At 50.9% G+C, this 23,935-nt stretch overlaps 1 protein-coding gene across 2 annotated transcripts; it reads left to right on the top strand.

Annotated features, from left to right (window-relative positions):
- Positions 1-3,980: 3,980 nt before the first annotated feature.
- On the top strand, positions 3,981-23,935 carry GLIPR2 (GLI pathogenesis related 2). Of its 2 annotated transcripts, XM_055302124.1 has the most exons (5): positions 3,981-4,083; positions 13,570-13,678; positions 14,011-14,114; positions 15,886-15,963; positions 22,437-23,935. In XM_055302124.1, the coding sequence occupies exons 1-5, from the start codon at positions 4,071-4,073 to the stop codon at positions 22,595-22,597; spliced, it is 465 nt and encodes a 154-aa protein (XP_055158099.1). In that variant the 5' UTR covers positions 3,981-4,070; the 3' UTR covers positions 22,598-23,935. The 2 variants fall into 2 exon arrangements, with proteins under 2 accessions (XP_055158099.1, XP_055158100.1); XM_055302125.1 differs by lacking the exons at positions 14,011-14,114; positions 15,886-15,963.

Here is a 23,935-nt window from a genome sequence, read left to right as displayed (position 1 = left end):
CCCTATCACCCAGCAGTAGCACTACTAAGTATTTATCCAAAAGATATAAACATACTGATTTGAAGGGGCACCTGCACCCCAATGTTTTTAGCAGCAATGCCCACAATGGCCAAACTATGGAAAGAGACCAGATGTCCATTCATTGACAGATGAATGGATAAAGAAGATGTGGCATATATATATATATATATATATATATATATATATATATATATAATGGAATATTACTCAGCCATCAAAAAGAATGAACTCTTGCCGTTTGCAAGGACATGGATGAAACTAGACAGTATGCTGAGCAAAATACGTCAGAGAAAGACAAATACCATATGATATCACTCGTATGTGGAATTTAAGAAACAAAATAGATGAACATAGGGGAAGAGAGGGAAAAATAAGATGAAAACAGAGACGGAGGCAAACCATAAGAAACTCTTAACTATAGGAAACAAACTGAAGGTTGCTGGAGGGATGGGGGTGAGGGAATTGGGTAACTGGGTGATGGGCATTAAGGAGGACACATGATGTAATGAGCACTAGGTGTTATATGCAACTGATGAATCACTAAATTCTACCCATGAAACTAATAATACAGTATATGTTAACTAAATTGAATTTAAATAAACATTTTTTTTAATAAAGTATATGGGGACGCCTGGGTGGCTCAGTGGTTGAGCGTCTGTCTTTGGCTCAGGGAATGATCCTGGAGTTCTGGGATCGAGTCCCACATTGGGCTCCCTGCATGGAGCCTGGTTCTCTCTCTCTCTCTCTCTCTCATAAATAAGTGAAATCTTTTTTAAAAAAATGAAAGCACAACAAACCAAATTCAGTATGCATAAATACAGACATGTAGCTAAAAACAGACTTAGAGGGAAATTTATAGCACTTACTGCTTATATTAGAAGGGAAGAAAGTCTTACAGTCAATGACCTTAGCTTCCTCCTTTAGAAACTAGAAAAATAAGAGCAAATTAAACCCAAAGTAAACAGAGAAAATAAGTAATAAATAGGAAAATCAAAGAAATAGTAAGTGAGAAAACAATAGAGAAAATCAATAAAACAAAAAGCTGGTTTTTTTGAGATCAATAGTACAACTGATTCTCATTTGCAGCAGTTATGTTCTATAAAATTACAGGGGACATTAGAGAATCCTGACCATTGCTGCTAGGGAAAATACTGGGTTAGGTTCCTACAAGCTTCTGGCCACAACATTTTTGTTAATGGATCAGTAATGGATTTGCTTTATATGTTCTTTGGGTAAAGACACCTTATTTAATTTATATTATTGATGCATGAACATGGGAGTCACGGCCAACAGCACTCTCACTCATGCCTGAACAAAGTTTATCTGACACATAAATTTTCTCCATAAGGCACAAGCACAGCCCTCTTGCATTCAGGAGCACTAAACAACTCTTTAGCACTTCACATGGGGACCATTTTAAACAGCAAAATCACCAAAAGAAAACACAAAAATGGCCCAAACCTGGCAACCTGGCACCACATAGGCAGCAGAAAGGACATTTGTTTACAGTATGAGAGCTGACTCATAGCGTCTCGTCATTCAACCTCAGATGGGAACTTGTGTGTTGGGCAACGCAAATTTTTCAATATTTGCACGTATTTTCCAATGACTGACAGCATTGCCAAGTATTGATTTGAGGGTTACAAATAAATTCCTTAGCAAGTAGGTGAATTCATAAATACAGAATCCATAAATGAGGATCAACTGTGCTGCTAAACCTTTAAAAGGCACAATATCAGAAATGATAAAGGGTCGCTGTTAGACTTTATTCAGGTAAAGGATAACAATATTAGCAACCTTGTGCATACAAGTTCCACCCCTTAGGTGAATGAAATACACAAATTTCTAAAAAGATAGAAGTTACCAAAGCTCACCCAAGAAGAAAAAGACAATCTGAATAGTTCCCTATCTATCAAAAAAGCTGAATTTGTAATTGAAAACCTTCCCTCAAAAAGAAAGAAAGAAGAAAGAAAGAAAGAAAGAAAGAACAAAGAAAACCTTCCCTCTCCCAAAAAAGAAAAATAAGAACACCTCCATGCCTAGATGGCTTCACCGATGATTTGTAGCAAATATTTAAGAAAAAAATAATACTAATTCTACACAAATTCTCTTCCAGAAAATAGTACAGAGAATCCTTTCCAACTTTTTTTGTAAGGTCAGTGTAGATCCCCAAATCTGAGAAACACATTACAAGAAGAAAAAAAAAAAAAAAAAGACATTACAAGAAGAAAAAACTAAACAGAGCAAACACGATGGAGCCCCACTTCGGGCTCCAGCTCATTGCAGAGTCAGCTTGAGATACACTCTATCCCTTTGTTATCTTGGCATAGGTAAGGAGTTCTTAAATGGGACATAAAACAAAAAAGAAGTCATCACTTGAGTCAAATACCACTTGTGTCCTGGGCTGGGACCAGCTAGGTAGCAGCTCCCTGTCTAACCAGCCCACGGCCCTCGGAAGGGGGCAACTTTGTCACTGCCCTAACCTCACTCAGCACACTGTCCCTTCCACATGCCTACTGCTAAGGCCAGCTCCACATCCCAGGCATCCCACCCCACACAGACAGACTCCAAAGATGCCACTAAGTTTGGATTTTGTCCTCCCTGCCCCCTCCAAATCCCCCCTCATTGCTGTACAAGGTACTGGGAGTGAAACTCAGTGGTCCCTCTCGGCAGGCAGTAAATGGCTCCACTGTGCTCAGCTGTCTCCACTCACGGCCTTGAAGTCTTTAAACAATGGACACAGCCTTCTAGAGATTCTAGAGGTGAGATGGAATTCTTCCTACAGGGTGTATTTGGTCATTTCAATGGGGATTTGTTGGCAAAATGGGAGAGGGCATTGAACACAAGGGTTTGGATCTCCACCTAGCACCAAAGCCCCTGCGATTCGGGTTGGGCCCCTGTTTCTAACACTCTACCACAGTTTGAAAGTCTGATGTGGGGGGAGGAAGTAGAGGGCACCTTTGCCCTACCGGACATTTGAAGCCTGTGATGTTGCACATTCTTATGATCAGCAGGTCGGTTCACTTCAAAGCTCCTTTATCGAAAGGTCCTGTCTAAATTTAGCTTCCCGTAATCAGGAGTTACTCTAGGGAGTGACCCAGGTGACCCAGGTCCCCTCTTCATGCAAGTGCACTTCTCACACATGGGTGGGGACATGGCTGAGACCAAGTCGCCCCAGAGCCAGGTGTGTACTGACCACTGCCCCCAGTGTCTAGAAACAAAGGGACCCAAAGGCCTTGAGGGATGGATAGGACTCGAATGGGCAGGGACAAGCCAGCACCCAGGCTGAGGGAACAGCCCCAGCAAAGGCAAGAAGAGAAATCTCCTAGCGTGTTTGGGGAACATCAAGAAGTCTAGCTTGACCGCAGTGTGGGATGAAGTCAGGGAGTTGAAGAGACAGGTCTGGAGCCCAACTTCAGGGGTGGGGACGTGGCTTGGTTTGCCAGGCCTTGAGGGACAGACCCACAGGTCAGAGCAGGGTCAGGGCGTGAGCGCGGGACTCTCACCGACTCGCACCGCAGGGTGGGCGTGTCCAGCTGAAAAGACCGAGAAGCCCTTGGAGCCCAGGGCCCGGGGGGGGGGGGGGGTGTGCACTCGGAGCCCGAGATGTTTGTGGGGTCAGGCCCCGGTGGGGAGAGCCCCGACCCCTGGAGATGCGGGCGGGAACTGTCCGTCTCTCGCGCCGCGACAGGAAGCCCCAGGTCCTCCGCACCCCGAGAGGGCAGCCCGGGCTCCCACCCACAGCTGGAGCCCTGGACGGTCGAGGGGGCCCAGCGCCACGCGAGTTCTCCGGAGCCGGGCGAGGAGGCGCGCGGGGCGCGGGGCGCCGGGCGCGGGCGTGGGGCGCCTCCTCCGGGCAGCCGGCGGGGTGGCCCCGGGCGCCGCCGCCTGCGGCTGCCGCTGCCGCTTGCCTTATAAGGCGGGGGCCGGGCCGCGCCGGGGGAGGGGCAGCGGCCGCCCGGCCTCCTGCTCGCGGTCCGGCGGCGCGGGGCGGGCGGGAGAGCGCAGCCAGCGCGGCGGCGGCAGCGGCGGAGCGCGCCGAGCGGGCCATGGGCAAGTCGGGTGAGCCCGCGGGGGCCGGGGCCGGGGCCGGGGCCGGGCGGGCCGGGGCGGGGGGCGGCTCGGGGCCCCCGCCTTCACCGTGCCCCGCGGCGGGGTCGGGGCCCCGGGTGCGGGGCCAAGCGCCGGGAGGCTCCGCGCCGGCAGTTCCCCGAGCAGCCGGGAAGCCCGGGAAGCCGCGGCGGCCGTCGGCCCCGGGAGCGAGGGAGGGGAGGCGAGACCCGGGGAGGGTGCCCCTGCCTGGGAGCCAGAGGTTGCGGCAGGGAGGGTTTCCAGGCGCTGATGGGATTAGCGCTCCGCGTCCGGCCCAGGCGTGGCTTCGCTTCGTCTCCGGAGCAGAGTTAGAATTGGAAAAAGCCTCCAAACTGTGACAGCATCTCTTGCTGCAAACCAGCTCCCGGCCAACCCTCCCCAGGAGGCTCCGAGCATCCTCGCCTTCCGTCGTTGGCCCTCCTCGCCGGAGCGCCCCCTCTGTGCCAGGCTAAGTGCCAGGCTCAGTCTGGCCCCCCCGGGTACATGCCGGCGCTCCCCCTTTACGTCTGAGCTGTCGCTGCCCACCCTCACCACCGTGGCCTTCCCAGCGACCTTTCGACAATGCGGATCTGGCCTGTCACTCCCTGACACCTTTCACCGCGTCGTCTGCAGGTGAAAGAGTAGCGCCCCGCGGGGCTCGGGCCCTCTGGGAGTTGGTCCTCAGCCCCGACCCCCTCCGCATGCGGCTGTTAGGAGGCCGGCACCCTGCTCCCTTCCCCTGCGTCCCCCCTCCCAGTGCTCACCACCACCACTCTGCCTCTCCCACTTCCCTGAAGTTGCAAATCCTCCCCAACCTTCTAGGCTCAACTGGAGCCTGAGAGCCAGTTCCTGATTTCCCTTTCGCCCCAGGAGGGACGCCCCACCCAGTGTCTTGTTTGCTGCAGCCCCCCCCCCCCCAACAGTTGGCTTGGGACACTGACCCAGACTTCCACCCTTTCCCAGACTCCTCACTGCTGGTGGCAGGGGCCGTGTCTATCCCCCCACAGTTCCTGCCTCACTGGAGGCTTCACGAACCCCCGTTCAACAGAGTTCAGGAGCCCTGCTTCATGGGGAAGTTGGGGTTGTCATTCTCAGGAGGGCGAGGCTTGGCCCCTCCTTGAATCTCTTCTCCGGATCCAGACTCATGCAGTACTGGTGTTGGGAGTAAGCGGCTTTCCCTGGCCTTCATCCTGACCTGCCGTGACAGGTCTGCCTTTCTCAGCTCTGGCTCTGCTAATCACTGGCTATGTGATCTTGAACAAAGCTCTTTACTTCTCAGTGTCTCAGTTTCCCCATCTGTACAAAGGGTGGGCCATATACTCGCCAGTATGGAAAGGTGATGGAAAGGTGATGGAAGGAGTCGTCGGTAGTTCAAGAACAGGATGATAGGCAGGGATGGAGCAAGAGCATGGCAGAAGTGAAAAAGCATTTTGACAAATCAGCTCCTTTCTCTGTACCTTAGGAGAAAATCCACAAATTCTCTAAAGCTACATTTGTATCAGTGGTGTCTGGCTTCTTCCCTAAGAAATAGTTTTCCAGAACTTCTGATACTCTGCTGAATGCCCATTCTTCAATCAGTTCATCCATCTATCCCTCCCTCCCTTCTTCCCTCTTTTCTTCCACCCTTTCCTCTTTCCCTCGCTGCCCTCCATCCCATCTGTTAGCTGTGTGCCGGCTGCAGACCCACTGCTGTGGAGGCCATGGCCTCTGTCCTCAGCAGTATTCATTTGGATGGTGAAATGAATCATGGAGCTGATTGAGGTGGGGGTGGATAGGCTCCAGTGAGAGTTGGGAAGTGATTCAAGCCACCAGGTGGGTGCAGGTGGAGAGTGGTAGGAGATCAGAGGACAGAGAAAATCTCTGTCCTCTGCAGAGTGACCGTTGAACCTCCTGGAAGGTCTTGGGGATTTGGACTTTACCTTGGGACTTTGGGTGCCATTGAAACACATTGATCTGAAAGCCCAAGTCGTGCCAGGGTAGAGGGTGATCAGATGGGGAGAGTGGAGGTGAGGGTCAGGGGAGATGACTGCAGTTACTTGGGAGGGAGATGACAGAGGTATACCTAAGGACTGCAAAGGACGAACAGGTGGCTTTTGGAGATGGTAGCCAGAAGAGGACTTGGTGACTGACTTCCGGTGAACATGAGGAAAGGGCCAGCAGTGTGAGGCTGGGACAGGTTGATGGTGACACTTTGTAGGACCAGAGATGTCCAGTCGGGCTGGTTTCAGAGGAGGAGGACAGTGGAGAGGTGAGTAAGGACTGATTCAGGCAGGAATCACTCCCATCCCCACCCCCACCACACATACCCAGGGACCTTCCAGAACAGTGATCCAGGCCTATCTCCCTCATAGCCACATGAGGCTATTTGGCTCTCCAAAGACTATGAACCCCCAGGACAGTGTCTGGCTCCCCTTAGAGTCCCCAAGAGAAAGTGGCCTTTCGGGGTGACCCAGGCACCATGGACCTTCAGCACAGGCCCAGCCTTGAAGTTCCAGGCCACCACCCTGAGGTTAGCTGTACCTGCAGTGCTTATAGCACTTACAGGTACTTATCCACACAGGGGCTTTATGTGGTTCCAGAAAGACCAGGTAGGGAGCCAACCCCTGCCTCTGCAGGGCCTCAGTTTCCTCATCACAGCATAGGAGCCAATCTCTTTTTAATTTTTAACCTCAGATATATGTCAGAGCTGCCTGGGGTTGGGGGCATTGCTGAAAAAATACCACACAACTGACACTGCTTAAATTCCCGAAGACAGCCCAGTGCTTCGAGATTCCCAGGACCTGCTCCTAGCCTCTGTCTCTCTGCTACACTTCCGTCTGCAGCAGGTGTGATACAGGCAGAGAAGCAAGGCAGTGGCCTCGGACTCCTGTAGAAGTCTCTAGTCCCTAATAATAGTGATTAGCAATTATTAAGCTCCTAGTGTGTGCCTGACTTGAAGCTAGATATTTTATACGTTTTTTACCAACATTGGTAATAGCACTCCAGGGCAGGGATTATGAATTTTATAAGTTTATAGAGGTTGAGTATGTTGCCCAAGTTCACACATTGACCAGTAAGTGGACAAACTGGGATTTGAACACAGGTTTCTGACTTCCCAGCTGTATGCTTTCCCCTCTACCACGTGGATCACTTGCCACCTGCTCCCCACCTGCTCCTCACCCCCGGGGGGACCTCTCCACACCCTGCAGTTATCTCTAAGAATCTTAGTGTCTCTGCACCCACATCCTCCAGCACCAGAGGAGAGCAGAGCAGAAGGCCTTTAGGGACCAACTAGGCCAGCAATTTCCCAGAAAGCAGGCCTCTCACACCTCTGCTAGGGAGAGGCCAGGTCATCCCCACAGCTCCATTTTTATCTGTTAATTTTATTGAAAAAAAAACAAAAACAAAAAACAAAACGGTGGGGAGTGGTTCAAAGAAGCATTTCCTGCTTTAAAGACATTTTGAAAATCACAGATGTCATCCTTCCTTCACACAGTTGGGGAACCTGGATCCAGAGAGCCAGGGACTTGCCCAGGGCCTGTGGCAGGCCTGAGGGGTCGCAGCGTGGGCAGCCACTCCTCAGGCCTGAGCCAGTCCTCTCCCTACCCAGGCTCCTTCAGTCCATTAAGGCCTCTTGTCTGCCCGCAGAGGGGCAGCCTGGGGCCAGCACTCCCCCGCATCCTTGTTCCCAGCCAGATACTGGGCAGCTCTTCACTGATCATCATTTTTGCCATCAGGAAGAGGAAGATGTGAGGTAGAAAGTGTGCAAGATTTGAGGGAAGGGTGATGGTGACGGGAGGAACATTCTTAGATCTGACTTTCATGTGTACTCATTGTGTGGCCTTGGGCAATTCACTTGTCCAACTCAAAACCACAGTTTCCTCATCTGTAATGAGAAGGCTCCCATCCTAGTGCTCGCCCGTGGTACTCATATGGGGGGCCTCCAATCATTTGTCCATGTTCTCACTCACTCTGAAAATGGCCCACCCAGCCCAGGGGTACAGAAAGGAGTCACCAAAGAACTGATTTAAAAAATAAATAGATAAATAAACAAACAAACAAACTGATTTAAATACTAGCATCCCTGCTCTCTTTAAAATCTAGGCTTTTTGTTTTTATTTATTTATTTGAGAGAGAGAGCATTTATTATTCATTTGAGAGAGAGAGAGGGGTGGGGCAGAGGGAGAGGGAGAAGCGGACTCCCCACTGAGCAGGGAGCCAAACTTAGGGCTTGATCCCAAGACCCTGAGATCATGACCTGAGCCAAAGGCAGACGCTTAACCAACTGAGCCAGCCAGGTGCCCCCTATAATCTAGGCTTTGACAGGGCACTTTCTCCCAAGGCCAGAGGCCAAAGGGTCTCTGCCCAATTGTGATGATAATAATTATAGTTGACATTTAGGAACTGTTCACTGTATTCCAGAACTGTTCTAAAGCACTTACATAGATCAATTCATTTAATTCTCACAACAACCCTGTGAGGTAAAAACTGTTCTTCCCCATTTTATCTGTGGCAGAAATGAGGCACAGAGTGATTAAGCAACTCGTCCAAGATCATGCAGCTAGTAAAAGGCAGAGCTGGGATTTACCTCTCGAATTTCCTGGAACCCAGGCAGAAACAGCAGAAGCTACCCAGGCTACCCATTTGGAACTCATGCTTTGTTTTTTAAATCAACTTACACTTTTTCCTCCTAATAAACTAGCAAGACCAATCTTGCCCCAAAGATGGGACCAGGTTGCTTTCCAGCCTCTTGCCACGGGGACAGCATGGGCCTGTTCATGATTTCTACCCTGACCCCTGATGGGCCTCTTTGGTGGGGATTCTGGAGAAGACAGAGGAATGAGTCACACTGGGCCCAGGGAGGCCTCTCAGAAGAGGATCAATGCTGAGGGCGGAGTCTGTCCCAGCCGACAGCCCAGAGGGAGGAAGGGCACGACCTGGGTTTTTATCTGGCAGTTAGAAGCCTGGGCCCCAAAGGAGCTTCAAGAGCCCCCATCCATCCCAGTCCAGCACCCCCTCCCCTGGTGGAGACAGCCCAGGACTCCCTCCCTCAGCCGCAGGGAGCCAGGCCCAGGCAGCTCCTTCCACTTCCCGGCAGCTTTGACCTGAAGCCCCACAGCTGTCCCCTGGAGCTGCTACTCCCAAGCCCCGGATTTTCATCTGGGACCCCTCGGGCAGGTCTGTCATAAAGGGCTTGGCATTCAGGAGGCTTTTAAGAAAGTTCTTTTCTCCTCTTCCTTCCTCCCTCTCAGAGATTGGCAGGCCCAACCTCACCACGCCGCCTCCTCCTCCTTGATTTGGTGACGCCTCTGTGTCTTCTATGTGCTTTCCTCTGTCGCCAGGGCTTCAGGAGGGGTGGTATGGGCCTAAAGACAGGGTTTCCCTCTTCGTGGGTCTACTACGCCTGGCCCACTTGTGGGAACTCAGGTTACTTCTCTTCTCGAGCCTCCATTTCCTTATCAAAAAAAAAAAGGGGGGGGGATCCCTGGGTGGCACAGCGGTTTGGTGCCTGCCTTTGGCCCAGGGTGCCATCCTGGAGACCCAGGATCGAATCCCACGTCGGGCTCCCGGTGCATGGAGCCTGCTTCTCCCTCTGCCTATGTCTCTGCCTCTCTCTCTCTCTCTCTCTCTCTCTCTCTCTCTCTCTCTGTGACTATCATAAAATAAATTTAAAAAATTAAAAAAAAAAAAAAGAAGAAGAAGGTATAGTAACGGGGGCCCCACAACAGGCGGCATTAAGCAAGTAAGATCATGCCCAGGCCCGGTTGGTCACCCGAAGAAAGGACCTCCTTCGCTCTGGGCAGCCACCCTGGGCTTGGAGGAGTTCTCTGAGCCTCGGTGTACCCTCCTACAAAATAAGGACATTGTCCCTCCCCTCCCCGTTGTGGAGGATGGGTGGCTTTTCTTTGACTTTTAATCTATATGTTTATCTGTGTTCTTGGGTTTTTCCTACAGAAGCGAGGTGCGCCTCTTGCTGGTGTGTTCACAGGTGATATCTTGCCTCCCTGAGGCCGAGGCCCACCCCTGAGGAGCCGCCTGGGCGGGGACTGGCCTGAGTTGGCAGGGACTCCTGGGGCCAGCAGAGGTGTGGCTCTCCTTTTCTGGTAGGCTCTCCTACCAGAAAGTCCTCCCAACCCCTTTCAGGAAACTGGCCCTGCTGGCAACAGTGACCAGCTTTGGCTTTTGGGCACCAAACTTAGATTGGGCACAGGAACTTTCACTTTTGTTTCTTGTCACTTCCCACATCCTGGGAGTGCAGTGACCTAGTTTTTAGCAGCCTTATATGTCCCTCTCTGCCAGAAGGACCGCGGGACCTACAGCACTGCTGGATCCAGTGCAACCTGAGCCCGGCACTCAGGGCTGCCTTTAAACTGGCTTCACCTCAGCTACCTACCCGCTTGCCTGATGTCCCCCTCCTCCCTGTAGCCCTGGATCCACCAGCTCCCAGGTCCACCTTGACTTTTTCTGTGCCCCCTTTGCCTCCTTCTTGCCTCCTCCAGGGAGCCTTCCCCAGTACATTGGTGATCACTGCCCACGACTTCCCACGCTGCTCAGTCCCATGACCTCCTGTGGTGGCCCACTACGGCCTGCTGGGGACATGGGAACTGGAAGGGACATTAGCATGGGCCTAGCCAAGCCTGTCCCTCAGATGGGGACCCTCTGCCACCTTGACTGTGTGCACTCACACCTGCCCCTGCACAGACACATACACCTGTTGTGATCCCTCCATCTCCTTAAAGAAGCTATGAACTCCTTGGAAGTCCAAGGTCATCCATTCCCTTGTCTCCTCTCACCCCACCCTGATAGGACTTTATGGGATCTCAGAAATGAAGGGACTTTAAGGTCATCTGACTGGCCTCCAGTGCCTGAATCCTTTTGAGAAGAGTCACTTGCTTGTATTCACCCAGTCTGGAGAGCTCATTACCTTGTGAAGTCACTCTTTCAATTTTTGGGAAGCTTTTTTTTTTTTTTAAGATTTTATTTATTAAAAAAAAAAGATTTTATTTATTTATTCATGAGAGACACAGAGAGAGAGAGGCAGAGACACAGGCAGAGGGAGAAGCAGGTTCCATGCAGGAAGCCCGACGTGGGACTCGATCCCGGGTCTCCAGGATCACACCCTGGGCCGAAGGCAGGTGCTAAACCGCTGAGCCACCTGGGGGTCCCCCAATTTTTGGAAAGCTTTGATTGAAAGATCTTTCTTAGGCTGAGCCAAAATCTATCATCCTGCCCTTCCCACCCATTGCCCCCAACTTTGCCCTATGGAGACCCAGAGTTCATCAGAGGCCTCTGTGTCTTCCAAAGTCCTATCTCTAGGACGAACAGACCTAGTACTTGCAAACATTCCTTATAAAACCCCCATTTCTAGCCCCTTCTCCACCTAGTCACTACTTCTGGACACACTTCAGATGGTCGCCACCTCCCAGACAAGGCAGGGGCCAGGCCCCAGGAAGCTCTGCCGCTGGATACTGGCTCAGGCAGGACAAGCAGTGCATTGCCCGCGAGCTGGTGGGTTTCTGGCTGCCACTCTACCTGCTGACTCTTTTGCACATCATCACCAAGAACCCCTCAGGTTCCCATCAGTGGCTATGGCTTACACCTGAGACAGTCTTTTTTTTTTAAGATTTTATTTATTTATTCATGAGAGACACAGAGAGAGAGGCAGAGACACAGGCAGAGGGAGAAGCAGGCTCCATGCAGGGAGCCTGACGTGGGACTCGATCCAAGGACTCCAGGATCACGCCCTGGGCTGAACGCAGGCGCTAAACCACTGAGCCACCCAGGGATCCCCACCTGAGACAGTCTTTAAGAACCTCTGTGACTCCGTTCCCCAAATACCACATTAACATACTAAACCCCAAATCCTTTTTATTATTGAGATAAAAACCACAGGAGCTAAAATTTACCATCTTAGAGCATACAGTCAGTAGTGTTATGTATATTCACCTTGTCGTCCAGCAGATCTCCAGAACTTCCCATGTTGAAACTCTGAAACCCTGCCCATTAAACAGTACCTTCCCTTTTCCTCCTCCCTCCCATAAGCCTGAAATCTTTATCTTTCAGGCCAGCAAGGGTTTGGCTCCTCTCTTGGCCGCAAAGACCTGAAGGGTTTGGGTGGCAGCTCCGCCTCTGTCTCGCACACACTCCCATCACCCCTACGTTCACAGTGTTTCCACCACCCCACCCCTGTTTCTACATGTTAGCCACAACCTCCCAAATCCAGGGGTTCACTGCCCCCCCCCCCCCGCCACATTGCTATGACTGAACCTCACTAAGGCCCTGCTGGGCCCCAGAGTCCTAACTCTTCAGGTGATTGGAACCCTGTTGGGCATCTCAACTGCCACCTACCATGGGCGTGGCCTGCAGTCACCTCACCTCATGGGCCACATTTAGCCCAGAGCTCCCTGAAGGGGTGCCCTGGGACTTCCTTCTCCTGCATCTCCTCACAGACCCAGTGGGATTTGATTGGAAACCCCAGGAGATATGGGGAAGCTGGCCCAGGGAAGGGAAGAAGACTGACTCCCTGTCAGTCTCTGGTTCATCTTAGCCTCAGCCTCTAGGATGCAAAGAGCAGAGGAGAGGAAAGGTCACTGGTGAATGACCTGTGGTAGGGGAGGGGTGGCACTTGGTTCACCCTACACTTTGCACCCTTACTGCCCATGGCCAAACCTCAGGGAGAGGCCCCTGCCAGATGAGACTGGCTCAGTGTGAGGGCCCCCATGGCTCTCAATCATGACCCACCAACTCCCCTCCATTTCACAGAGCGGCACCCCCTAGATTCCTAAGGCTGGTGCTCAGTGCCCTCGAAGTCAGCCTGACTGGCTCCTGCATGGGTGACTTTGGGGCCTCAAATCAGGGGCCACCTTCCCAATCCCCCAGCCCATGGTACGTTACTTTTCTCCAAGTTTCTCTTGACGTGTGCTCACGTATACCTTGGCCCTGGCGCTCCCTGTTTGCCAGTATCTGTTTACTAGGCTGTCTTGCTTCTGTTTGTGAGCCCTCTGAGGGCAGGACAAGGTGGCTTTATCTCTGGACCTCTCACCCAACACAGGACCCCGCGTGGAGGAGGCGCTCAGAGAGCAGTGGAACAGATGGGTGGGTGATGAGTGGCTGGCTGCTGCTGAACAGATGATGAATGAAGAGATGGATGGATGAGGAAGGGGTGGGGAGACGGAGGGAGAGTGTGGGACGGAGGGGGTTCCATTTCAGTTCCAAACTGGGGTGACTTCTGTCCGCTGTTGACCTTGCCACTGCCCTCTTGCTCTCTCCCTGCTCTAGCCTCTTTACTGTGTCCTTTCTGAGAGCACAGCCCAGTTGGGCACAGCCTCTCCCTCCTCCTCACCTCATCCCTGGGCCCAGCTGACCCCCTACCCTGCTCCCCTCCCCTGCCATATTCTGAGGGTTGAGCTGGGCATCACTCTGAAGCCTGCCATCATCCCTTTTTTTGGTGGGTCTTTTCTCTGCACTGAGATTTTCTCCATTTTGAAATGATTACAGCTTCCAAGCAGTTTAATAACGAGGTCCTGAAGGCCCACAACGAGTACCGGCAGAAGCATGGCGTCCCCCCACTGAAGCTCTGCAAGAAGCTCAACCGGGAGGCTCAGCAGTGAGTCCCCCAGAGCCCCGGGGTGACTCTGGCCCTTCGTGGTGCTGTTGCTGCAGTCATGGAGGGGCACTGGGGTAGCTAGAAGGGTGTGGGTTTGGGGGCGCAGAGACAGCCGGGCTTGAATAACCCTTGTGCCACTTACCACCCTGAGCCTCGGGTTGCTCCTCTGTAAAAGGGGGCTGTTGTGGGGGCTCAGAAGAGATCTGGCGTGATGCTCGTGGTTCCCGCACCAGCCCGGGGCAGGGAAGGAGCTCGGGCGCAGCGGTTGAGGGCTCGTACTCGGGGCTTCCCGGGGCCGGCCCTGCTCTGAGGCAGCGCCTGGACTCTGGCAGGTATTCAGAGGCCCTGGCCAGCACGAGGATCCTCAAGCACAGCCCGGAGTCCAGTCGTGGCCAATGCGGAGAGAACCTGGCATGGGCCTCCTACGATCAGACAGGTGGGTCGCTTTCTCAGCCCCCTCCCCTCCACCTGAGCCAGGCCCGGGGCATCTTCCATTCTGGCCCCCGCTGGCCCCAGCACAGGCCCCGCTGGCCTCAGTGCAGCTTTAGTGCGTAGGCCCAGGAAGGGAAAGAACCCCGGAGCTCTCCGTGTGTGCTCCCAGGGGCTGGCGGCAGTTCGCCACAGTGTCCCCGATGGCTGGCTCAGGGCCAGGCCTGTGCTGGGTGCCAGGGACACAGAGATGAGTCAGACTGCCCGGCCCTCCCCTTTCGAAGAGCTCCCAGCTGAGGAGTGGGGGCGGGGGAGACACATCATTTCTGGTTCCCTTTCTGTGCAGTTTCATTCTGATCCTGGGGCCTCTGGAGTATGGCCAGCTACGGTTTTCCTTTCTTCACATTTTGCTTTCTTTTTTAAAAGTGTAGGTGTATCAACTTATCACCAGAAAAATGCAATTGAGTTTTTTCCGTGTTAGAAAAAAAGAAAGTGAGAAAGACCATCAATCCCTCCATCCAAGGTCGCAGCCTGGAGTGGTGATCCCGCCACACTGACCAAACATTCTTGAGCTTCCTGGCTCTGGCCGCGCTGTCGTGGCTTTTTAGGAAAAATGCTGGAGAGAGCTAGTTTGCCCTCTGAAGTCTTCTCCAGACCCCAGCGGGAGGATGACTATTCCCTCCCTGCTGGGCCTGACATTCCTGGGGGTTCCCTGGGGAGTGCCTGCAGGCCTGCAGGGGTGTGCGGGTGTGCGCATGCTCCTGAGGAAGGCGGGGACCCCCACCCCACCCCCGCCTGCGGCCTCCTTTCCCTGCCACGCTTGGGCCTGAGGGGAGCAGGCTCCCTGCAGGGGTGGGAACAGGCGGGCGGTGGCAGTGATGGGCCCCAGCCTCGCATTGGCTCCCTCTGTGGAGCCCTGGGCCAGTTGCCACCCTCTGTGGCCCCGGTTTCCCCCACCTCTGTCCCGGCAGGCTCTTTATCCCCCCCGGGCTGCACAGTGGGATCTTTGCAGCGCTTTTACAAAAGACCAAGGCCTGGGACCCTCCTCCAGAACACTGATAGGTCTGTGGCAGGCCCCAGGCCTCAGCCACGTTTCAGTGCTCCCCAGGTGAGGCCCACAGCTGGAAGCAGCAGCTTCCAGGAACTTGTTAGAAATGCAGACTTGGACCTGGGAAGTCAGAATCTGAATTTTAACCTGCACCCCAGGTGATTTATGTACATATCAAAGTTAAGAGCAAGACTTCCCTGCTGTGGCCTTAAGGTCCACAGTTCCCAGGGAACTGCTGTGGGTTTTCTCCTAGCAGCACTGGCTGGGCCTGCAGATGTTCCCAGTGGGGACCCCTCTGCCTGCTGTGGAGACCCTGGCCCACCAGCCCGATTGCCTTTCCTCCTGTGGATGTTTCAGGAGATAGACTCAGGGTGGGATGAGGGCGGAGTCTCTGGAATACCCTGAGCATCATTAGAAGCTCTTGGAGTACATTGCATTCAACCCGTGTACAGAGGCCCGAGAAGGGAAGGCCTTGCCCAGGATTACAGAGCAAGTTAGTGGCAGGGCAGGTGCCCCAACCCCAGGCCGGGTCCCTTCCTGATCCCCAACAAGACTCTCTCTTCAGCCTGGATATGCTCCTGGGCAGGAGATCCTGTTTCAGCTCGCGGGTGCTTTACCTGCCATCTAACTGTAGGGTGGGTGGTTTAGGGTTGATGGGAGGAGGCGGAAGGAGTAGTGAGTGGGTTGCTGATTTTGCTGCTGAGATTGAAACACTGTCTTTTGCATACAGGAAAGGAGGTGGCTGATAGATGGTACAGTGAAATCAAGAACTACAACTTCCAGCAGCCTGGCTTCACCTCTGGGACTGGTGAGTGATGGGGTCACCCAAGTGGCCTGGGCCTGGCCACGGCTGCAGTTTGGGTGTCTGACTTTGGAAAGGAACTAACCCTCTGAAAATTCCCTCCTGTTTTGCCTCTTCTGTATTTCTGTGGTTTCGATTTTGCCCAAAGGGCAATGCTCTCTTTCCCCGTCACTTCACACACACATACACACACACAAGCACGCATGCGTGCACACACGCTTCTCCATCTGAGAAACCCCTGAGCCATGGATTCCTTCCCCACCAGCTCCAAGTTCTCCAGGTGACTGGAGCGTGTCGCAAGGAGGCTGTGGACTTTAAAAGTTCTGGAATGCCTCCTCCCAGAAGCAGTGCTATAACCGGTCATCCTACTGCCAGTCTTGTTCCCCTCCAGTCCAGCCTGCTCCAGCAGCCAGAATGTTCTAAGGCCTCTCTTCAGGAAAAGGGCCACACTGCTCACTCTCTCCTCCTGGTCCTAACTCCCTCCTCATTCCTACCCCTGCCTCCTTCCAAAGTGCTCCCCACTCGACAGCCTCCCAGGCATCCCCCCTTCACCTTTTCTCTCCAGCTTGGAATGCAGACCCCTTCAATCTGCTCTCAGCTCCAGCCCTATTAGTTGCGTGAACTTGGGTTGACTTGCTGTCCCAGAGGGAGAGGGACAGCGCTGTAGGGGACCATCTGAGAGCTAGTGTGCGCCCACCCAGCTTTTCTGTGAGGCTTCCAGGGTGAGAGGTAACTGAGGGCGCTCCCTCCGGCCCCTCAGCGGCTTCCTCACTGCCTCAGAGGGTGGCTGCCCGGGATGGGTTAGAAGGCCTGGGAGTTCCTCTGAGGGGAAACCAAAAAGCGGATTCTCTCTGCCCGCCCCCAGCCCTCTACCCTACCCCTCCCACCCGTGGGTGGAGCCACTGTGGCCTCTCATCCTCTGGAGTCTTCTTCCAAAGCAGGAAATGACTCGTTCCGTTCTGTTATCAGGTGCCAGTCACCATTTCCTGTGGTTTACTGCTCACCCCTTTGGAGCAGGGGTTCTTGCATCAGTGTGGGCAGGACGGTAGGGCAGAGCTGCAGCAGCTGCTGGGGCCATTTCTCCTCTGAGCAACCAGGGCCGGGCTTAAGGAAGCTGCTCTCAGGGCCCTAAGTGGGAATTGATGGTTCTGTGGCAATTAAATTCAAGGACTGAGGGAGGGAACAGTAACAACCTCCTCCTGGTGATTAAGGATGTGTGTACACAGAACCTGTCTTCTTTTCATAAAGTTCAGTGCCCAGAAGACATTTTATTTCATAGCATCTGGATTTGCTTTTCCCATGAGCAAGACTCACGAGCAATTGGACATGTGTCAGAGCAAGTTATTAGCGTGGCTCATGTGTGCGTGCCACTCGACAATTACAAAGTGCCTCCGCGTTCACAGCCACGTAAGCCTCACAACACCATTTGTAGGTGGGGCTTTGTTCTACCCATTTTGCAGAGGAGGAAACTGAGGCCCAGAGAGAAGAGACTTCTTTTAGATCTCCTATTCTCAATCGATTACTTTTTCCATGGCTCCTGCCCCAAGGTGGGAATCTCACAAGTGTCCGAGCTGGGAATGGGCTTTCCATGATCACTGACCACCAACCCGTTGCCCCAGATCTCCCACCCCTAAAGAGGAAAACCCCCTCAGAGCAACTAGCCCCTAGGCTGTCTCAAGTGTCAGGAGGCAGTGCCTGGGGACAGACAGAGCCTGATCCTGAGACAAGAGCACAGCTTTGAGTGGTGCTATTCTCAGAGATTGCAAGACACTTAAAGATCCTCAGACCCATTCCCCATGCCTCAACCTCCCCCAGAGCTGCTTCTTGCTGCACCGTTGTGTGGAGATTCCCTGACCTGAGTCCATGTTGTAGGGAAAGAGCCTTTGAAATATCCTGTAATCTCTCCCCACCCACACTGGGTCAGCATCTTGTGATGAAGGGCCCAGTTCTGTGCTATGTGCTGAGTGGAGAGAAGCAGTTTCTTGCAATTCCTTTGATATACTCTTTTTTAATGAGTAGGTTGGTTTGTTTACTTATTCTGAGTAAATAACACTTTTACATGACATGAAATCTGCAAATTGTATAAGGTAAAAAGTCTTCCTTCCATTCCTGGTCTCTAGCACTTTCTCTTCCGACCACTGATACCCGTTCTTATGTACCATTCTAGAGTTGTCCTAATCTTATACCAGCATTATGTTCTCTTTTCCCCTTCTTTATACCCTGGTGTATGATCTATTTTGCACTTGCTTTCTTCACACAGCAGATTGTTAGAGATTGTTCCATATTAATACAAAAAGAGCTTTGTCATTCTTACTGTTGCACATTATCATCGTCTTGCAAGAATACACTGTAACTTATTTTTGTTTTTTGTAACTTATTTATTTTTTTGTTTTGTTTTGTTTGTAACTTATTTAATGTGTTTTTCAACTGTACATTCTAGAAGTTTGGGTCCATCACAGTAAAGAAGATGTGATCCCTTAGGGCAAAAAAAAAGGAAGAAGAATCGGTTAGTGATTTAGTTAGAAACCACTGTGTAGCTGATGGTTGCTAAGGAAGTCATGTCCTTTAGCTCATCTCTAAATACCCATACTTAATTATCTCTGTGGACGGAAACTTCCCTGGCCAGAGGGAAAATCACTTAGTCTCATCTGTTTGGAAAAGGCTTCCACAGGCATGCATGCTGCCAATGTTCACGTTGTGTCTGTGATCCTTTTCTTAGCAACCAGTGGATAAATGGCAGTTCTTCCTTGTCTGGGCAACAGAGAGAGTGGGCGGACGATAGCCAAAGCATGGGGTTCTCTTGAGAGAAAAGGCTTGTGTGAAAAAGGGCTTGAGCCTGAGTGAAAAGAGAGGCTGTGGAAGTGGTGACACCTGGCAAAGCAGCTGAAAGCCTGGAGCTGGGACACGAAGGTAGGAGGACCAAGGGTGAATCGGCAAGAAGTGTTTCTCTTCTATTTTGAGGTGAACAGCAGAGTTTATGGGCAGTGGCTAATACAAGCTGCAGGATAAGTGATATAAAGAAGGATAATTGTACCTGGGGTTTGTTTTCCTTTGGTTCTTGCTTTGGTTTTATCACAGCAACTCTACGATGAGTGTTTATGTCTTGTTATTCTTGTAAATGATTTGGTTACTTCAAATCTTCTATGGCTATAGATAAATACAGTATTGCCTAAATTTAAAACTTCTGAAAATGGAGTTCATCTGTAGGGCAAAATACACAACTTAATGAATGAATGTTTATTCAGTCCTTACCATATGTGAGACGCAATGGAGGATATATCACCTGAAGGGTTGCGAGAGTGTGGATACCAGCCTTTCTTTCCTTCTTTCTTTCTTTCATTTCATGGTAAAGCATATTTACCATAAAATTAACCATTTAAAAGGACACAGTTGAGTGAGATTAATTACATTCACAGTGTTGTACAATCATGGACCTGTCCATCTCCAGAATTTTTCAGTCATCTCAAATTGAACCCATTAAACAATCACTCCTGTCCCTCCTTCCCCACCTCCCCATCCCTACGCTCTGGTGACCACTATTCTACTTCCTGTCTCTAGAAATTGGGTGATTCTAGGCGTCCAATGTAAGTGGAGTCATATATTTGTCCTTTGGTCTAGCTTGTTTCACTTAGCATAATGTCCTCAAGGTTCATCCTCAAGGTAGAATGTATCGAATTTCATTCCTGTTTAAGGCTGAATAATGTATATATAACATTTTGTTTATCCATTCATCCATTGGTGGACATTTGGGTTTTTTTTTTCACCTTTTGGCTATTGTAAATAATGCTGCTGTAAACATTGGTGTACAAATATCTGAGTCCCTGCTTTCAGTTCTTTTGAGTTTATACCTGGACGTGGAATTACTGGATGAGAAGGTAATTCTCTATTTTATTTTTTAAGGAACCGCCATACTGTCTTTCACAGTAGTTGTGCCATTTCACATTCTCCCCCAGAAATGCACATCCTCACCAATACTTATTTTCTTCTTTAAAAAAAAAAATCCACCCAAATGGGTGTAAAATGGTTACCCTCTTTCTTTCTTACCCTATGGGAAACTTAGCCACTCTGATCACAATTATTCTCCTTTCCTCTGTCTCTTCCGTTCTTCATCAGATATTTATTGAGTATCTACTATCTGCCAAGCTTAGTGCTAAACACTGGGGATATTGTGGTCAATAAAGACAGGTGTGGGGGCACCTGGGGGGCTCAGTCAGTTCAGAGACTGCCTTGAGCTCCAGTCCTGATCTCAGAGTCCTGAGATTGAGCCCTGTGTTAGCCTCTCTGCTCAGTGAGGAGTCTGCTTCTCCCTCTCTCTCTCTGTGCTCTCTCTCTCTCTCTCTCTCTCTCACTCTCTCTTTCTCTCAAGTAAATAAAATCTGTAAAAAAAAAACAATTATAAAATAAAATAAGACGGGTGTGGTGCCTACCCTCAAGGAGGAAATGTAATCTCTCCGGTGTTGCTTTAGCAAATGAATGCCATTCTGCTATGGAAGTCAATATTGACCTGTCAAAAGATCTCTGTAAGTCCTAAACAGTAAAGGTGGGAAGGATAAGCTCCCAACCTCTACTCCTTGGAGACAGAAGGAGTCATTCTGTCACTGAGCAAACATTACGGCAACTCTTGACCCCAAAGTAGAAGGGGAGTTGGAAATTAAGCTATATTAAATCTTGAAGGAAGCAGTGAGTGAGGGTCAGGCAGCCTGAGCAGTGGGACACTGATGCTGAGAACCTTAGTGAACCACAGAAGCGTCCAGAAGGTCAGGCAGTAGCTTGAGAAGAGCTCTTTGGCTCAGAGCAGAGGGAATTGGAGAGGGCTCGAACTTGTCAAGGTTCAAAGAGCACAAAATGTAGAAGGCCTGTGTTTCAGTAAGGGGAGAACCCAAGTCCAAGATGGTGCCTCCATGTGCCTTTTCATTCATTCACATATTCATTCAACAAAGGTTTATTTTACACTTTTCATGTGGAGTCGGCCAGGCTTTGCCAGGGTACTGAGTACACTTTGGTGAATAAAACAGTTTGATTCCTGCCCCTGTGAGTCTCATAGCCTAGTGAATGAATGAACCAAGCAAATGAGCAAGAAACCAAACACACGTAACATTGCAAATGGTAAGAATGCCTGTGGGGAAAAACAGGGTGAGATAAGATGATCTTGGGAGGGAGGTGTTCAGGAAATAAGTGATTATGAAAAGCTTCTTTGCACAAGTGACATTCAGTCTGAAGCCTAAGGGATCAGAAGATGTTAGTCATTGGGAGAGCATTCCACACACTGGCCAATGTGTACAAGTGTTCCATGGTGGGAAATAACCTGACGTATTCAAGGATGAAAAGAGGCCATTGGGACAAAGCGTTCACTTTCATTCTAGGTGCAATTGGAAGCAATTAAAGGATTTGTAAGCGGGCTAGTAAACAGCTATGACTTATGTCTAAAAATGATTACTCTGGCTCCTTTAGAGGAAGTGAATTGGGGGAGGCAAAGGTGGACGCTGGAGAACCAGTGAAGGGCTATTCCAGTGGCCCAAGTGAGAAACTTTATGGTTGGGACCCAAGTTTGGGGAGTGGATGGACTTAAGACATATTTTAGAGTTAGAGTCTTCAGAATTGAATGATGGGTTGTCCAGGGGAAATGAGGAAGAAATGAGGAATACAGACCAACCCCAGGGTTGTATGCAGAGAGGCCATTGAAGGAAGTGGAAGATAGGAAGAGGAATAAGTCTAGGGGAACCAAAATCAAGAGTGAGGTTTGGATAGGTTAACATTTGAGATGCTTTGGGCCATCCAAGTGGAAATGTCAAGTTACGTAGTTGTATCTGGAACACAGAGGAGAGATCTGGACCAGGGAAATAAATTTGAGAGCCAGGGATAAATGAAATTGCCTAAAGAATGCAGCAAGTAAAGAAAAGCAAGCCCAGGACTGAGCCTTGGATAGTGCAAGGCCCCTCTGACATTTATCAGCAAAATGGAAGAGGAGGAAGAGGCCAAAAGGAGGGCAGCATCATGGAAACCAAAAGGGGAGGGGGTACCTCACAAAGGGGAGGAATTGGCTCTATTAAATGTTCCTGAGATGTCAAGTAAGAGAGAGGCAAAAAGTGATCTTTGGATCACATGGAGATCATCGGTGACCCTTGAAGAATACAGTCAGGGGAGGGAGGGAGACAGGTGCCGGGAGGGTGGCATCCTAACTCTTGGGGTCACTCGGCTTGGCTGTGATCTCCAGGAGACCATGAAACCTTTGGGCACTAGCAAATGGTGAGGTGAGGAGCGTCTGTGTGGCTGACTGAGAGGACCTGATGCCTCTGCAAGTCAGGCAGGCAGAGCGTTCTCGGTCTCCTTCCTCTGACCAGTGTGTGTGAAGATCAAACTTCCGAAGCCTGACAAGACGGTGCAGGAGTTCGGAAATCCTTTGAACCATCCTTCTCCAGATCCTGCTAACTAACCCGTTTCCCTCCCCCCCCCCCCCCCCCCCGCCTGTGCTCCTCCAGGACACTTCACAGCCATGGTGTGGAAAAACACGAAGAAGATGGGAGTGGGGAAGGCATCTGCCAGCGACGGGTCTTCCTTCGTGGTGGCCCGATACTTCCCAGCAGGGAATGTCGTCAACCAGGGCTTCTTTGAAGAAAATGTCCTGCCTCCAAAGAAGTAATTCATTAAATGTAATGGGAAAGTGGTGACTTGACACGGATACGAAGTGCCTAGAACAACAAAAACTCAGCTGTGTGTCTGTCCCTGTGGGTGTATGTGTTTGTGTGTGTGATGCATGTGAGTGTCTCTTGATGCACACACACTTGGATATACAGCTCTGTATGAACTTACGCCTCTCAAAGGAATTAGCATATGAAGCCTTTACTCTGTTGGTTACCTAGACCACAATTATTTGGACTTAGGGGGGAAAGAATCAGTTTTAAAACTTTTTTTTTTTAAAGCAAACTTCTTTTGTACATTTCTTATAATATTCATCCGTGGTCTTTTTCTATTCCAAATGTTTGTGATGCTTAGAGGTGAAGTTCATTTTATGTGATCTTCAAGGACTGTAATCTACTTTTGGTAGATATTTAAGAATATTAAACTCTCATCTAAATGTAACGTAAAACAGCTTTAAACACGTAAATATAAAGCAGCTTCCATTGGAAACGGGACAGGCAGGGACTCCATTGCACAGAATTATTGAGATTTCCAGTAGTAAGACATGATGTCATCTGCATGCCTCCTGGAATTCTCTAATGGGAATGCCAAAGAACAAATGGAGAGAAAAGTCTCACTTCCTTGCATTTTCTACCTTTAAATAGCAATGTTCCACTACTACCACCATCCTCGCTTCCCTCCCACCTTCTTAAAATCCTCTGGCATGTCAGAGTGCAGCGTGTGCCTCCTGGTCTCTGGGGCCACCGGTCAGGCCTGGACGTCACCCCTCCCCCCACCTCCACTAGTGGCCCAGGGCCTGTTCTGGGAGAAAGCCCCTCACACTGCCTGGGCTCTTGGCCAAGCAGCCAAACGGATGAAGTCAGTGAGTGTGGGGGTGAGTGTGAGCTCACCAGGGCCCCCAGAGGAAGCCCTCCGGCCTCTTCCCTCCCCTCGCACCAGGGCGGGAGCCCAGGCCTATTGCCGGCAGCTGTGCTTGCAGCTGTGCTGTTGCTCCCTCCAGGAATGTGGGACAGGCCCAAATGTTCCAGGGAGATATCCCATGTGGGTGGGGGCTTAGCGTCGCCAGTTTGGTTCTATGTTTGGCCTCCAACTATACAAAGTTCCCCCTGAATAACGATTGCACAGGGTCCATGTGGGAGGAACCCCAGTGCCGAGCTGGGTGTCCTGAAAGCCCGGCCCCTCCAAGTGTTAAGACAGCAAGGGCGGGAGTTAGGAGGCTGCCACCTCGGGAGACGTGCTTCTGTGCTGCACTGTGAAGACAGCCTCGTGCTGTGCCCTTCGTCTCACCCAGTGATACTGACTAAGACAACAATAAAATCTTTTTCTTTTGTGTAATATC

Source organism: Nyctereutes procyonoides, unplaced genomic scaffold (assembly GCF_905146905.1).
Source record: "Nyctereutes procyonoides isolate TBG_1078 unplaced genomic scaffold, NYPRO_anot_genome, whole genome shotgun sequence".
Taxonomy (NCBI): Eukaryota; Metazoa; Chordata; class Mammalia; order Carnivora; family Canidae; genus Nyctereutes; species Nyctereutes procyonoides.
This window is presented reverse-complemented; position numbering and strand designations above follow the sequence as displayed.